Below are 15,987 nucleotides of genomic sequence, written 5' to 3' on the forward strand. Positions count from 1 at the left end.
TGTTTAGAATAAACATGCTTACTGTAATTGAACACAAACATAATGCTAAAATGTTGTAATCATATTTATTACTACAAAAAAGCATATTCTTAAGTGCAAAGAATTGTGCGGGAACATCTACTGTCTCTCTCAACTTTTACTTTCAGAGAAGCAGTGTCATCTACAGTGGACATTGTTGCTATCTGTTTTGAAAATGCATTTTCTCTGAAAAGCAAACTCACATTTGAACTTTTTATAAGATGCCCTGTTCCACCAAAAGGGTTCCTGGAACCTCTGGTTCCTGGATCTATAAGTTCCCGTGGAAGTGTGTGGTTTGTGTTTCCACCGCATTTCATAGTTCAGGGTAGTTTGTACAAATCAGGCTGGTGACGTATGGAGTGGTTTACTATATTTCTATACTGATACCATGTAAATGAACAGACAACATTAGGTCACAGTTTTCTTACAAAAAAGTATGTAATTGAAAAACAAAGCAATAATATACAAAATTATATAATAAATAAAAAATAAAGTGTACCAAATTGTTCATTAAGTCAGGCTTTTGTCTGCAATGTCCAACATTTTGAAAGTTGTGCTCTCAGTAAATGATGAATTCATGAGGGTCAGGATATTCCTTTTGCTCTAGTTCAGCTGTAAATAACAATATATAAATAATAAATGTCAGTGTTTATCTCACGCCGACAACACAAACACATCGGCTTTAGCGTTAGCTTGTTAGCATTAGCTTCACTCGGCTTGATGCTAATACCTACAGAAATGGAGTGTCACTGACTACATGTATTAAAGTAAATAGTTAATATTTGATGTTATTTACCTTTGTTACACCCGTGTGCTGCCTCCTTTTTTTCCCACATTTATCCAACAAAGTCAGAGTAGTGGGCAGCTGAGGTCGCCGGCTTCATACTCCTTTGTGAATACGTTTAAAAGAGTCTGTCGACTTCTCGTAGCTTTGCGTAACGAAATTGAGTTTGTACAAACTAATAAACAACAAAAAACTGCATATAGTTTAAAGACTACGGCTGGGTAAAAACACTCCAAATAGTTCCACCTATTAAGTGTTCTTCAACACAAAGATACCCAACAAAAGTTCATGCATTTCGAAAGCTCCTTTCATCCTTCTTTCTCTCCGTTGTCAAGTTTGTTGTACTAGAAATACACAAGAAATATGAAATAAACAAGTCGCCGCGTATATTCCAATGGTGGTCGTGTGTTTGAAAAATACATTTTAGGAACGCCCCCAATTGTGTTCAACTATTCAGCGTTCGACAGCACAGCTCGCCCCCAAAAGGTCCCTGGTCGCTTGGAAAAGTCCCACCTGGCAAGGAGGAACTCCGAAAGGTTCCTGAAGAACTAAATCTACCTGGGTAGTTTTTGGTGGAAACACAGGGGGAACTTTATTTACCCGGGTAAATGGGGAAGTTCCTGAAAAAGTTCCTGTGGTGGAAAAGGGCACATTATAAATACCTCAAAAAATGACGTTTAGCTTTGTTGGCTTCATATTTTACGGCTGATGGTAGCTTATCAAGTAGTTTAGTGTACATCATTTGTTTTCCCTCGACGCGGCGCAGCTTGACCGATTCTGTTTTGGCTTGGAACACTCAAAAACAAATGTGGCGCACTTTTTTACCTCTGCCACAGAGGTTATGTTTTCGCCAGGGTTCGTCTGTTTGTTAGCAACATAACTTAAGAAGTGGAACACACTTCACTTCCTGCTTTGTCTTTCGCTCCACGCCCTCACATTGCGGACTGGCGATGCGCAGGGGATTGTGGGAGATGTAGTTTATTTTCAAAGTAAAAGAGCTATAAAAAAAACTACACACCAAGTTTGTTTGATACCATCACGCGTCAGACATTATTAAGAAGATTTTGAAACCTTCGCCGGATCTACAAAACGTTACACCCCTAGTTTCCCGTAAAGGCCAACAGCGCTTGGAAACTATGATAAGAAACATTTATCTTACAGAACTTAAATAGTCAAGAGTATTAGTCAAACTGTAGCAAATAAATAAACATAAGCTGGAGTTCTCCCTAACAGAAACATGTGTAGAACCTATTCAATTGACTAACATGACAATAGTCCCGCTTTGTGCCTCACAAGCTCATGAAGGGCGTCTGACTCAGGAGAATACATTTTACTCTTAATCCTTCACAATTCTTTGCGCGAGACATCATCCTGACTAAAATGACCATGTTTATTAGGTGAAATACTTTGAAATTCACAATGTTATCGCCACAAAATTACCATTTCATTACAAAATCATTATCATTATAATGATTCATTCAAATTCCAAATGTACAATATATGCTGCCTGGAGATATAAGCCCCTTTCACAAAGCTTTCCCCACATTTTTTCTAGTGTTGCTGTTCTGTCGTAAACAGCAGCAGGCAAGTTTTTGCCTTCAGAGGTGATATCAGAGCCGTAACAAAGCCGAGACACCAAACGCGTGGAAGGGTATTCCGCAATGCCTGAGCAGGATAGGAAGTTTAACAAAAGGTTTGCTTCTTCTGCCCTGTTGTGTTGCAAGTGGCTATGCAATGAGGATGTGCTATATAGATGCCATGTTGCTGTGTGAAAGTTCACACAGCAGAAATACATGCTTTGGTGGGGCTATTCTGCGAAAGCTCGCGTGAAAGTGGCTAGTTTTGATGATTGGCTGAAAGAAATCACATGGCTCTTCAACCTTATGAATGCATTTGACATTAGATTGAGTTACCAAATATGGTTCATTGCCATATATAGAGCTTCAGTGTCAAAATACAGTTGGACAATACTAGGATTGGCTGGATGACAAATTTTGCTGGATGATATATCCATCCATCTATTTTCTACGGCTTGGCCCTTTTTGGGGTTGTATATTTTCCCCAAGATTATTGCCAATAAACAATATTATTGTCAGTATTTTTAGACCAAGTTAAGCACTAATGTAATCATAGTATATAACAATCATAATGCAAGTATTATTTTTTAAATCAAGAAACTTAGATGTTTCATTTGGGTTTTTTTACCATTGTAATTGGAAGATCAAGAACTTTGAATTTTTTCTAAACAAAAAATAAAATGGTCTTTCAATTTTGGTTAGCAAAATTGCACTTCAATAAGTATAGAACTTCTTCAAGTGTGTGTTTCCCAAGCTAGAAAAACTGAGGTGGTTTTAGGGCTGGGCGATACATCGATATACGCGATATGTTGCGGGTTTGTCTCTGTGCGATATAGAAAATGACTATATCGTGATATTCGAGTATATGTTCTCACGCAGTTGCTTTTAGCTGCGGGCATTACACTACAGGCTCTCCTTGCTCTTTCCTGTGTCTCCTTCTCACAGACAGACAAGCGCACCTTCTTACACACGTCACATACTGTCACGACTTACATCACATACGTATACGCCCTCGCGCAGCAAAGAGGTAGCAGCATGGGTAACGTTAGCTGTGATGCTAGCGCAGCCGTGCGAGTGGTAATACGAGAGAGAGAAGGTGCGAATCTGGTAACAAATGAAGGAATAATTAATTCCCCCAAAAACAGCAGGGGGTCCATCGTCTGGCGGTGGTTTGGCTTCAAGTGGGAATATGTCGAACAGACAACCGTAATTTGCCAAGTGTAGGGCAAAAGCGTTGCTATAAAAAGTAGCAATACTGCTAATATGTAGCATCATTTGAAAAGTCACCCGCTAGAGAATGAAGAGTGCTTACTCCGCATGTCAACATCTCCGTTCGGTGCCACACGCTCACACCATCAAAATGCCGAGGCAAACATTTCCAGATCAACACCGTATGAAAAAAATAGTGAATTTTTTAGTTGTGATTTCCTTCTCTGCATTCAAGTTTTAAAGTAGCATATATTAATGCAGTATGAAGAAGAATGTTTTAATGTAGACACATAGAATCATCATACTGCTGTGATTATATGCATCAAGTGTTCATTCAAGGCTAAGGCAAAATATCGACATATATATCGTGTATCGCGATATGGCCTTAAAATATTGCGATATTTTAAGGCCATATCGCGATACACAAAGGCCATATCACCCAGCCCTAGGTGGTTTGTTTAGTTTGTGTTACTTTCCAACAAATTCTGCAAACTTGCTTGTTCATGCCGTGTTGATGGGCTCATCATACTCACTCGTTTGAAGCCAAAATATTCCCACAGGGTCATTTGGGTTTGCAATAATCTTTTTTCCTCCTAATTTGTGTTACTTTGCGGTGCTTCTCACTAGCTAGTCGCGACTAGCGAGGTTCTCTGTCTGCGAGTCCTGTGTGTGTAAGCTAGCTAGCGAGGTTCTCTGTCTGCGAGTCCTGTGTGTGTAAGCTAGCGGTACCGCCTCCGCCCACTGAGACAAAGATTGTGGATGACTGACAAGAGGATACACTCAGTTCATTTAATTCTGCTATCAAATAAACAAGCTCAGACACTTTGTCGTTGACAGCAAAGTTATCAAGCTTATTCATCTTTGGAATAACTGATTATTCACTAATCGGTCCAGACATGATAACACATGAATTGTCTTTCCAAATTTCCTCTTGAAAAAAGATATTGAAGGAACTAACAATACGTAGCACGTTACATGCTAATCAGGGCAGTGTTTTGTTTACTTCAGTTATCAGTTAGCCTATATCAGCGACTGCCTCCAACATATCTTGTAGGGAGTGTAAATACAAGTCAGACAGGTATAGCATATCTAATGGTAATCTAATCTTAGTTTTAGGTTTGCGGATACTCTAAATTTAACTTTTAGTTTAAGACTAAACTCAAAAGATTCTAATGAACCAAACTGAAAGCCTCCAGTATGTTGTTAGTGAACGTTTTTATGGTACTTTATGCCTATTTCCACAAAGGGTGGGTATTGCATTAAGTGGGTAAGGGTCGTGTGTGGAGAGAAATGCATAAGGCATTTCACAGGAGATAATCCCTAAAGCTAATACTATGCAAATGAGAAGATGAGGATTCTGTTATTTGACATATGGAGAAAATGTCAGGCCAATAAAACCAATATGCTTGACAGACGCATTTAGATGATAACCCAAATCCCCTGGAACTGAATGCATGACGAACTAATCCACGAATGATTTTAGGTCACGTGACAGTGATGAGCCGCTTTTACCACAGGAAACTAGAAAAAGTTGCAGTAAATATACAGAACTATCACCTAGAAGAAATACACTTTGGCCCACTTTCTCACGCCTACTTAACAAATAAGAGCGAGAGCACTGTTGCAGGAATGATGTTGACAAAAGGAATACCAACTGAAAGCTATTTTACTCGTTGTCAATCAAGAACACATCAACAATTTAAAATACTTCTAATTTCAAAAGGACAATACTACCACAAATACATTGCAGTATATATTGCTATCGTATAAAAAAACAGCATTAATTGTTTAATACTGGCAAGACAAGTGAGTGTAGCTCACAATGTACACACAATGTAGTAAATATTTTTCTCACCATTGTTACGCCTTTAAATTCTCTTGGACAAGCAATTCACCCCACATTTGTGATCAGATTAGTCCATCACCTTCAGCTTCAGAATAGGGCTGCAGTAACTGATTTTTTTAGTAATCACTTAATCTATCAAGTCGTTTGTTGGATTGATCGAGTAACTGCATAAAACACACTTTATAACCTCAATGCGTATTTTTTAGTACCGTATTTTCCGCACTATAAGGCGCACCGGATTATTAGCCGCACCTTCAATGAATGGCATATTTCATAACTTTGTCCACCAATAAGCCGCCCCGGACTATAAGCCGCGCCTACGCTGCGCTAAAGGGAATGTCAAAAAAACAGTCAGATAGGTCAGTCAAACTTTAATAATATATTAAAAACCAGCGTTCTAACAACTCTGTTCACTCCCAAAATGTACGCAAATGTGCAATCACAAACATAGTAAAATTCAAAATAGTGCAGAGCAATAGCAACATAATGTTGCTCGAACGTTAATGTCACAACACACAAAATAAACATAGCGCTCACTTTCTGAAGTTATTCTTCATTCGTAAATCCTTCGTCTTCGGTGTCCGAAGTGAAAAGTTGGGCAAATTTACGATCCACTGGCAGATGTTGGCGTCGTCTGGCGCTGCCTCCTCGTCTTAGTGAAGGTGTGTTCGCCTTCTGTCATCCATTGTTCCCACGCAGTTAGCAGTCTAGCTTCGAATGCCCTGTTGACACCAATATCTAGCGGCTGGAGGTCTTTTGTCAATCCACCCGGAATGACGGCGAGTATTGAATTAAGCGCGTAAGCGTGTCTCTCAATGTGCTGTTATGAGCTAGCAAATATAACAACTACACTACCCAGCATGCAACGATAGTTACGAGCATGCGCGGTAGCCCTGAGAAGCGTTGTATGCTGGCAGTTAGCACGCTGTGAGTAAACGTTGAGAACTCAGTTAACACGCCTCGTCTGCATTATTTATAATTAGACAGACAACACACTTAATAGGAGCCATTTTGGGGTCTTTACATAAACACACAAATGGAAATGAAACGTCACATATCCCAGCATGCACCGCGCGCTTCTTCGTCATCCACTGTTCCCACGCAGTTAGCAGTCTAGCTTCGAATGCCCTGTTGACACCAATATCTAGCGGCTGGAGGTCTTTTGTCAATCCACCCGGAATGACGGCGAGTATTGAATTAAGCGCGTAAGCGTGTCTCTCAATGTGCTGTTATGAGCTAGCAAATATAACAACTACACTACCCAGCATGCAACGATAGTTACGAGCATGCGCGGTAGCCCTGAGAAGCGTTGTATGCTGGCAGTTAGCACACTGTGAGTAAACGTTGAGAACTCAGTTAACACGCCTCGTCTGCATTATTTATAATTAGACAGACAACACACTTAATAGGAGCCATTTTGGGGTCTTTACATAAACACACAAATGGAAATGAAACGTCACATATCCCAGCATGCACCGCGCGCTTCTTCTACGGGGAAAAAAGATGGCGGCTGTTTACCGTAGTTGCGAGACCTAAACTTTATGAAAATGAATCTTAATATTTATCCATATATAAAGCGCACCGGGTTATAAGGCGCACTGTCAGCTTTTGAGAAAATTTGTGGTTTTTAGGTGCGCCTTATAGTGCGGAAAATACAGGGTAATCACTTAATCTATCGAGTCGTTTGTTGGATTGATCGAGTAACTGCATAAAACACAATTTATAACCTCAATGCGTATTTTAGGGAAAATAGTTCAAATAAATTATTTTTTGCTTGCCATAACCTGCATACATTTTTGTTTATTACACTAATTTAACAATTAATTAAAGCAACACTACATAAATCGAATTAAACGATTAATCTTTGCAGACCAACGTCAGAATGTCAGTGTGGATGTCAGAATTCATGTTTTCCTCAATAAACAGCAGCTCCCCAGTGTCAGCAGCACTCATGCAGCCCCAGACCACTGAAGGCAAGACACAATTACCTCGGTACTCACTTGTGTTGCCCGCTATTTATACAATTATGGCTGTGTACTGACTCATTTATATACACATACAGTATACGTACATATACACTATCATACAAACTGTATAATGACTGCTCTAAAATAGACCCAAGTTTCATTTCTGTAATAATGTATGTTAATTAATAATGTTGATTGATCTACTCTGTCTTTACTGTGTGTATAATTGAACAGTGTTTATGTTCTGTACAAGGTGTATTTATAAAATGTTGTGTAAAGGAAATTTCATATTTTTAGGAAGCTCATCTTGTATTTGACATTGTTTATAGGGTTAGGCGCAATAAGTGTTCAACTTCAGCCTAAACCCTTTCGGTCTGCAACATTGTCAATTTATAAATGTACAACCGTTGGTTTATGTAAAACTGTTTGATTATTTTGTTGACCACTGATCGAAGAAATAATAATAAACTAAATTAAACTAAACTACTCACTTTTGTGAAATATTATATTTGGAGAGGGCAACATTCCCAACAATTTGCATTTTGATCACCAAAGTGACATCACCTGTATGTACAGTATTTTATTTTGATGGCTTTTCACAGGAAGTTTTGAAGGCTCAAAAGATAATCAATACCAAACATTTTACCAGCATTCAAAATATGTTAGCTTATCAAAAAAAAAGACAGCATCTTACCTGATCGGCCCCATACGCAGCAGCAAACTCCATAAACTCCTCAATGCGAACAAAGCCATCTCCATCCTGGTCTAATGCATCAAATACAGTTTTAAGCGGCGAGGCTTCTTCCTCTCTTGTGTTCACAGCTGAAACCATTGGCAGTGAGTCATCTCCCACCATCTTAGAGAGGGACACAGTGTCCACATTTGGCTCACTAGTCCATGCAGTCTCCGCAGTAGAAGTTTCCAACTCCGGGAGCGCCTCAGGACCGGTGTCATTGTGTACTCCCTCTTTCGGCTTCAAGTTCCAAGGTCCCTCATCGGGGGTTAAGCACAAATCCAACGCCGTTGTCTCATTTGTTTCAGTTTTCCATTTGTTCCCCATCAAATCCTTTGGCGTACTCTCCGCAGAGAAGCTCTCGTAGCGGATGTCGCCGTGGACGAAGCCATCACCAGGTGACAAAATCACAGAGGATGAGTCACCCTCTCCTTGTTGCTCTATAGTCCTGAATAGTCCAGCATGTTCCACATGGGACTCTTCTGACAGATCCCACTGTACAGGACCAGCAGGTTGATGGGTGAGTCCACTGTCAGGATCTGGATCCTCTAAATCCATCAAAAGCCCAGATCCCTGAAAGAACGCCTGGGGTGTGCTGCTGTCAGGTTGCTCTTGCAGCGTTGAGCTACACTTTACTGGCAGAGACGTCACTTGATCTAGGAATAAACCTTCGTCTGCAGTTTCAGGTGACAAAGTCTCCCTGTGCTCCTCCAGTGACGGCGCTTCAGTGACATCATGTGACGCACATGAAGACACGCAAACCTGATCTGCGGACAGAAGCGACTCTCCTGGGTTTGTGTCGGAATTCCATTTAGACTGCGGACACACGGTCACACTACTGTTGATGATTAGCTCGGTCTGTCCCCTGAGGGCGTCGCTGCCTCCGAGAGAGGCCTCCTCGAATGCAAACTTTTTCCCATCGGTGAAGTTGGGAGAAAAAAGCCACGAGAGCATGAAGTCACTGGCTTCATCTGGTTCCTTGTTTCTTTCCGTCTCCCCTCTGTGCGGAGGAACTTGTGACTCAGGAGAACGGCACCCGTCGAAAAACATATCTCCACAGGGATAATCGGAAATGTATAGGAGTTGATCCAACTCTACCGGCGCGTCTTGCTGGTAGGCCTTTTCCGTGTTGCCTTGTTGGGAGGTCAGGTTCTGGTCTCCAAAATGCAAACCCGTCTGACCAGTGTTGTTTGGACAAAGGACGGCTCCATTGTCTGAGTTCAGGGTGAGAAATCCAAGAGGGAACGCTTGATGTGCGTGCCCCAAAGGGCTTGACAGCACTGTAGGTTCCATTTACGTTTGGCTACCCTGTGATCGTCAAAATCCAGTCCGGCAACCAAAACGCCATATTTCAAATAGCATATGTGTACATTCACAGCTCAAAAAGGAACGGAAAATAAGACTTTACTTGAGGGTTCCAGGTTCGATCCCAGCTTCCGCCATCCCAGTCACTGCCGTTGTGTCCTCGGGCTGGCTCACACTGTTTTAAATGTAACTTAGATATCGGGTTTCACTGTGTAAAAGTGCTTTGAGTCACTAGAGAAAAGCGCTATATAAATACAATTCCCTTTTCACGCACTGTAAAGCCTTTTTTTTTTAGCTAATTGCTTGGCAACCGCCTCTAGTAACCATGTTAGCGATTCCATTGTTGTTCTTCTAAGCTACATTTAAATAGTTGGCGCACTTGAAGCAGGGCAAGTCCACTCTTGGGTCATTCAGCACAAACATACTTTAACGTTTAGTCAGAAAGACACAAAATAAACCACTTCATGAAATAAATATATAAGTGTAAACATTAACTTACTTAAGACTATTCGTCGTGGGTGCCTGGCACGCTAAATGAGCGCGCGAACAACAACAAGAAACCGTTCGAACAGAAAAAAAAAAAAAAAAAAAAGATTGATCTGAAATTGTAATAATGCTCTCTGTTTGGCGTTTAAAGGAAAGTATTCCCGCAACAAGAATTTAAAACTCCTCCTTCCAGCATCGCATACGCTAAACGTCTAGCTTAGCTAGCCAAATTAGCTTATTAGCTCGCTAACACCAACAAGGCCGTCCGTCCGCCCTTCTAAGTGCCGGCGGATAGGACCAAAACGTCGGCGTGGATGTCCGTGGATTCAGGGGGTGTAGCCGCGGAGGTCCTCGCTTCTTCGCACGTCCAAGGTGATATCGAGGCTACAGCTAGTCGTTTTGCGGCAAGCCACAATCCACCTGTGTCCGCCCCTCCAGAAGGCCAGCAGAACGCCGCGGCGATCAGTCCGCACCTAAAAAAAAAAAAAAAAAAAAAAAAAAGGACCCGTCGAGCAGAAACAGACTTGTCGACTTCAAGGGTTTAAAAAGATGAAGGGCTAAGTTGTATCGTTTGCCGATGTCGACCACAGTCACGTACGAGCTCTCGCATCAGCATCAGCCGTGTCCCATCTCTCCCCCTCCTCCTTGTCATCATCATCATCATCATCACCCTCCTCCTCCTCCTCCTGCAGCAGCGCACACACGCTGACGTTCCACGCACGCGTACAAAACACCCTGCAGTGTTTTTAGCGAAACAACTTGCGAATGTCACAAAACACACTGCAACTTGTTACAGGTAAAAGCCAGTAAATTAGAATATTTGGAAAAACTTGATTTATTTCAGTAATTGCATTCAAAAGGTGTAACTTGTACATTATATTTATTCATTGCACACAGACTGATGCATTCAAATGTTTATTTCATTTAATTTTGATGATTTGAAGTGGCAACAAATGAAAATCCAAAATTCCGTGTGTCACAAAATTAGAATATTACTTAAGGCTAATACAAAAAAGGGATTTTTTAGAAATGTTGGCCAACTGAAAAGTATGAAAATGAAAAATATGAGCATGTACAATACTCAATACTTGGTTGGAGCTCCTTTTGCCTCAATTACTGCGTTAATGCGGCGTGGCATGGAGTCGATGAGTTTCTGGCACTGCTCAGGTGTTATGAGAGCCCAGGTTGCTCTGATAGTGGCCTTCAACTCTTCTGCGTTTTTGGGTCTGGCATTCTGCATCTTCCTTTCACAATACCCCACAGATTTTCTATGGGGCTAAGGTCAGGGGAGTTGGCGGGCCAATTTAGAACAGAAATACCATGGTCCGTAAACCAGGCACGGGTAGATTTTGCGCTGTGTGCAGGCGCCAAGTCCTGTTGGAACTTGAAATCTCCATCTCCATAGAGCAGGTCAGCAGCAGGAAGCATGAAGTGCTCTAAAACTTGCTGGTAGACGGCTGCGTTGACCCTGGATCTCAGGAAACAGAGTGGACCGACACCAGCAGATGACATGGCACCCCAAACCATCACCCAACCATGCAAATTTTGCATTTCCTTTGGAAATCGAGGTCCCAGAGTCTGGAGGAAGAGAGGAGAGGCACAGGATCCACGTTGCCTGAAGTCTAGTGTAAAGTTTCCACCATCAGTGATGGTTTGGGGTGCCATGTCATCTGCTGGTGTCGGTCCACTCTGTTTCCTGAGATCCAGGGTCAACGCAGCCGTCTACCAGCAAGTTTTAGAGCACTTCATGCTTCCTGCTGCTGACCTGCTCTATGGAGATGGAGATTTCAAGTTCCAACAGGACTTGGCGCCTGCACACAGCGCAAAATCTACCCGTGCCTGGTTTACGGACCATGGTATTTCTGTTCTAAATTGGCCCGCCAACTCCCCTGACCTTAGCCCCATAGAAAATCCGTGGGGTATTGTGAAAGGAAGATGCAGAATGCCAGACCCAAAAACGCAGAAGAGTTGAAGGCCACTATCAGAGCAACCTGGGCTCTCATAACACCTGAGCAGTGCCAGAAACTCATCGACTCCATGCCACGCCGCATTAACGCAGTAATTGAGGCAAAAGGAGCTCCAACCAAGTATTGAGTATTGTACATGCTCATATTTTTCATTTTCATACTTTTCAGTTGGCCAACATTTCTAAAAATCCCTTTTTTGTATTAGCCTTAAGTAATATTCTAATTTTGTGACACACGGAATTTTGGATTTTCATTTGTTGCCACTTCAAATCATCAAAATTAAATGAAATAAACATTTGAATGCATCAGTCTGTGTGCAATGAATAAATATAATGTACAAGTTACACCTTTTGAATGCAATTACTGAAATAAATCAAGTTTTTCAAAATATTCTAATTTACTGGCTTTTACCTGTAGTTTCTCTTCTGTGTGATCTCTACCAAGACACGAATTAAAAAGGTTTCTGCTCAGTGATAGTCATTAAATGTTGGTGTTTATACATACATACAGTTTTGTAATCCGTTATTCTCAGCATTTTTAAACAATATTTATAACACTGATGAAGATGTGCATTGAGAAAAAAAAAGTGTTTTAGCGACCTCACATGGCGGGCACGGGTACTGACTGTCTTCTATTTGAAACTGTATTAGGACTTTCATACAGTCTTCTATTGTCATATTCAAGTTGCTTATTATTTTTTACATTAAATAAAATGTTGTCGGGGAAAATATGCCAGTTTTTTTTTTGTCAGAAATGTTTATTTATGAGCCCCTCGGTGTTGATACTGTAGATTGTGATTTAACCCACTTCTATTGTTTTTTTACCCATTGATATATTTGTAAAATAAAAAAATATGCACAGACAACTTCTATTGTTTTTGAAAAATATTATTCCAACGTTTAAAATACTTATGTGAAAAATAATGTGGGTATACATCTTTTTGAATTACATAAGTGCTATATAAGTATTTTGTATTAATATTTATCAAAAACAATAGAATGAGGCTAAATATATTTTCGGAATATTAAAGTACTATATACATTTTTAGAATTGATATATGGATATATAGATATACATATATATATATATATATACACATATATATATATATATATATATATATATATATATATATATATATATATATATATGTGTGTGTGTGTGTGTGTGTGTGTGTGTATATATGCACATATATAAAATGTTGTATAATATTGTTTATATATATATATATATATATATATATATATATATATATACATATACACATATATATACCGGTATGTATATATACTTATATATGTATGTATATACATCTTTGTGTATATATAAAATGTTGTATAATATTGTTTATATATATATATATATATATATATATATATATATATATACATATACACATATATATACCGGTATGTATATATACTTATATATGTATGTATATACATCTTTGTGTATATATATGAAACATCATATATATGTTCATATATACAGTATATATAGATGTATATATATATATATATAAAAAACATTATACAACATTTTATATATGTGCATATATACCATATATCAAATCTAAAAATGTATATAGTAATATTTCTAAAATATATTTAGCCTCTTTCTATTGTTTTTGATAAATATTAATACAAAATACTTATACAGCACTTATATAATTCAAAAAGATGTATACCCACATTATTTTTTTAATAAATATTAATACAAATTATTTATATATTTATATTTTTCAAATATATATGTATACCCATATTCTATTGTTTCTGATAAATATCACTACAAAATATGTATATAGTTAAAAAATATATACTGTATACTCATATTGTTTTTAATAAATATTAGTACAAAATATTTATATAGTACTTCTATATTTCAAAAATATATATAGCCATATTCTATTGTTTTTGAGAAATATTAATCCAAAATTCTAATACTTGAGTTTTAGGATTAATATCTATCAAAAACAAGAGAAAGTGTGTTAGAACACAACAGTACGGACGTGTGAATGCACATTTAAAAAATGAAGAAAAATAAATGACATTACATTTTTTTTTTCTTTGAAAAAGTTGTACTAGCAAGTCTTTATGTCCCACAAAGAGAACAATGGAACTATGTTTTAAAAACAAGTTGAGCTAGACATTTTTTTTTGTTATTTTTTAAACATTTAATTGAGTTTTGCTTTTGTAAGTTATTCCATTTTAAGCCATTCAAGATGTTTTTTCTTTTCTTTTCTTAATCTTTGTCATTTTACCTAACTTTTTACAGCACTTTGGGGCAGCTTCAGCTGCAGTTTTTAAATGTGCTTTATAAATAAACCTAGACCTTGCTTTTAATATTGTAAAAAAAATACTGCATGTCACCTGCAAAAAACACATTACTTAAAAAGCAGTCAATTTCTACCTTTAGAAACAGAATAACTGGAAGAATGTGTTTACTTCCTTCTCCCATGCCAATGAAATATGTGTCGGAATGGTAGCCATTTTGGGAAGACAGTTCTTCTATTACGCTGGACAAACCCCAACAATTCACACATTACTAGCATACCCCTGATGTCCTTTCCACGGAAAAACGTGTTTTACTCCTGTAGTGTTTTGCATTTAAAATTATGTTTTTCCCTTAAAGAAGACCAACATTTACTGCTGGGTCTAAGAATTATAGTAGACAGGCAGATAAAAACCCAACATTTGTACACAATCATAAAAATGTTTTATTAACAGGCTAAAAAATGCAAATGGAATGTGATACTACTGTACAGGTAAAAGCCAGTAAATTAGAATATTTTGAAAAACTTGATTTATTTCAGTAATTGCATTCAAAAGGTGTAACTTGTACATTATATTTATTCATTGCACACAGACTGATGCATTCAAATGTTTATTTCATTTAATTTTGATGATTTGAAGTGGCAACAAATGAAAATCCCAAATTCCGTGTGTCACAAAATTAGAATATTACTTAAGGCTAATACAAAAAAGGGATTTTTAGAAATGTTGGCCAACTGAAAAGTATGAAAATGAAAAATATGAGCATGTACAATACTCAATACTTGGTTGGAGCTCCTTTTGCCTCAATTACTGCGTTAATGCGGCGTGGCATGGAGTCGATGAGTTTCTGGCACTGCTCAGGTGTTATGAGAGCCCAGGTTGCTCTGATAGTGGCCTTCAACTCTTCTGCATTTTTGGGTCTGGCATTCTGCATCTTCCTTTTCACAATACCCCACAGATTTTCTATGGGGCTAAGGTCAGGGGAGTTGGCGGGCCAATTTAGAACAGAAATACCATGGTCCGTAAACCAGGCACGGGTAGATTTTGCGCTGTGTGCAGGCGCCAAGTCCTGTTGGAACTTGAAATCTCCATCTCCATAGAGCAGGTCAGCAGCAGGAAGTATGAAGTGCTCTAAAACTTGCTGGTAGACGGCTGCGTTGACCCTGGATCTCAGGAAACAGAGTGGACCGACACCAGCAGATGACATGGCACCCCAAACCATCACTGATGGTGGAAACTTTACACTAGACTTCAGGCAATGTGGATCCTGTGCCTCTCCTGTCTTCCTCCAGACTCTGGGACCTCAATTTCCAAAGGAAATGCAAAATTTGCATGGTTGGGTGATGGTTTGGGGTGCCATGTCATCTGCTGGTGTCGGTCCACTCTGTTTCCTGAGATCCAGGGTCAACGCAGCCGTCTACCAGCAAGTTTTAGAGCACTTCATGCTTCCTGCTGCTGACCTGCTCTATGGAGATGGAGATTTCAAGTTCCAACAGGAAATCTACCCGTGCCTGGTTTACGGACCATGGTATTTCTGTTCTAAATTGGCCCGGCAACTCCCCTGACCTTAGCCCCATAGAAAATCTGTGGGGTATTGTGAAAAGGAAGATGCAGAATGCCAGACCCAAAAACGCAAAAGAGTTGAAGGCCACTATCAGAGCAACCTGGGCTCTCATAACACCTGAGCAGTGCCAGAAACTCATCGACTCCATGCCACGCCGCATTAACGCAGTAATTGAGGCAAAAGGAGCTCCAACCAAGTATTGAGTATTGTACGTGCTCATATTTTTCATTTTCATACTTTTCAGTTGGCCAACAT

General features: G+C 39.2%; 1 protein-coding gene across 2 annotated transcripts in view; it reads right to left on the reverse strand.

Annotated features, from left to right (window-relative positions):
* Positions 1 to 10,572, reverse strand: part of rab11fip3 (RAB11 family interacting protein 3 (class II)) — a 61,634-nt gene extending 51,062 nt beyond the window's left edge. Inside the window, exon 1 of one of the 2 annotated variants that reach the window (XM_061967619.1) lies at positions 8,096 to 10,572. In XM_061967619.1, the coding sequence (XP_061823603.1) occupies positions 8,096 to 9,427 (1,332 nt within the window). In that variant the 5' untranslated portion in view covers positions 9,428 to 10,572. The remainder of the gene's footprint in view (positions 1 to 8,095) is intronic. The other variant, XM_061967621.2, reaches the window with a different exon arrangement.
* Positions 10,573 to 15,987: the final 5,415 nt, after the last annotated feature.

Source organism: Nerophis lumbriciformis, linkage group LG11 (genome assembly GCF_033978685.3).
Source record: "Nerophis lumbriciformis linkage group LG11, RoL_Nlum_v2.1, whole genome shotgun sequence".
Taxonomy (NCBI): Eukaryota; Metazoa; Chordata; class Actinopteri; order Syngnathiformes; family Syngnathidae; genus Nerophis; species Nerophis lumbriciformis.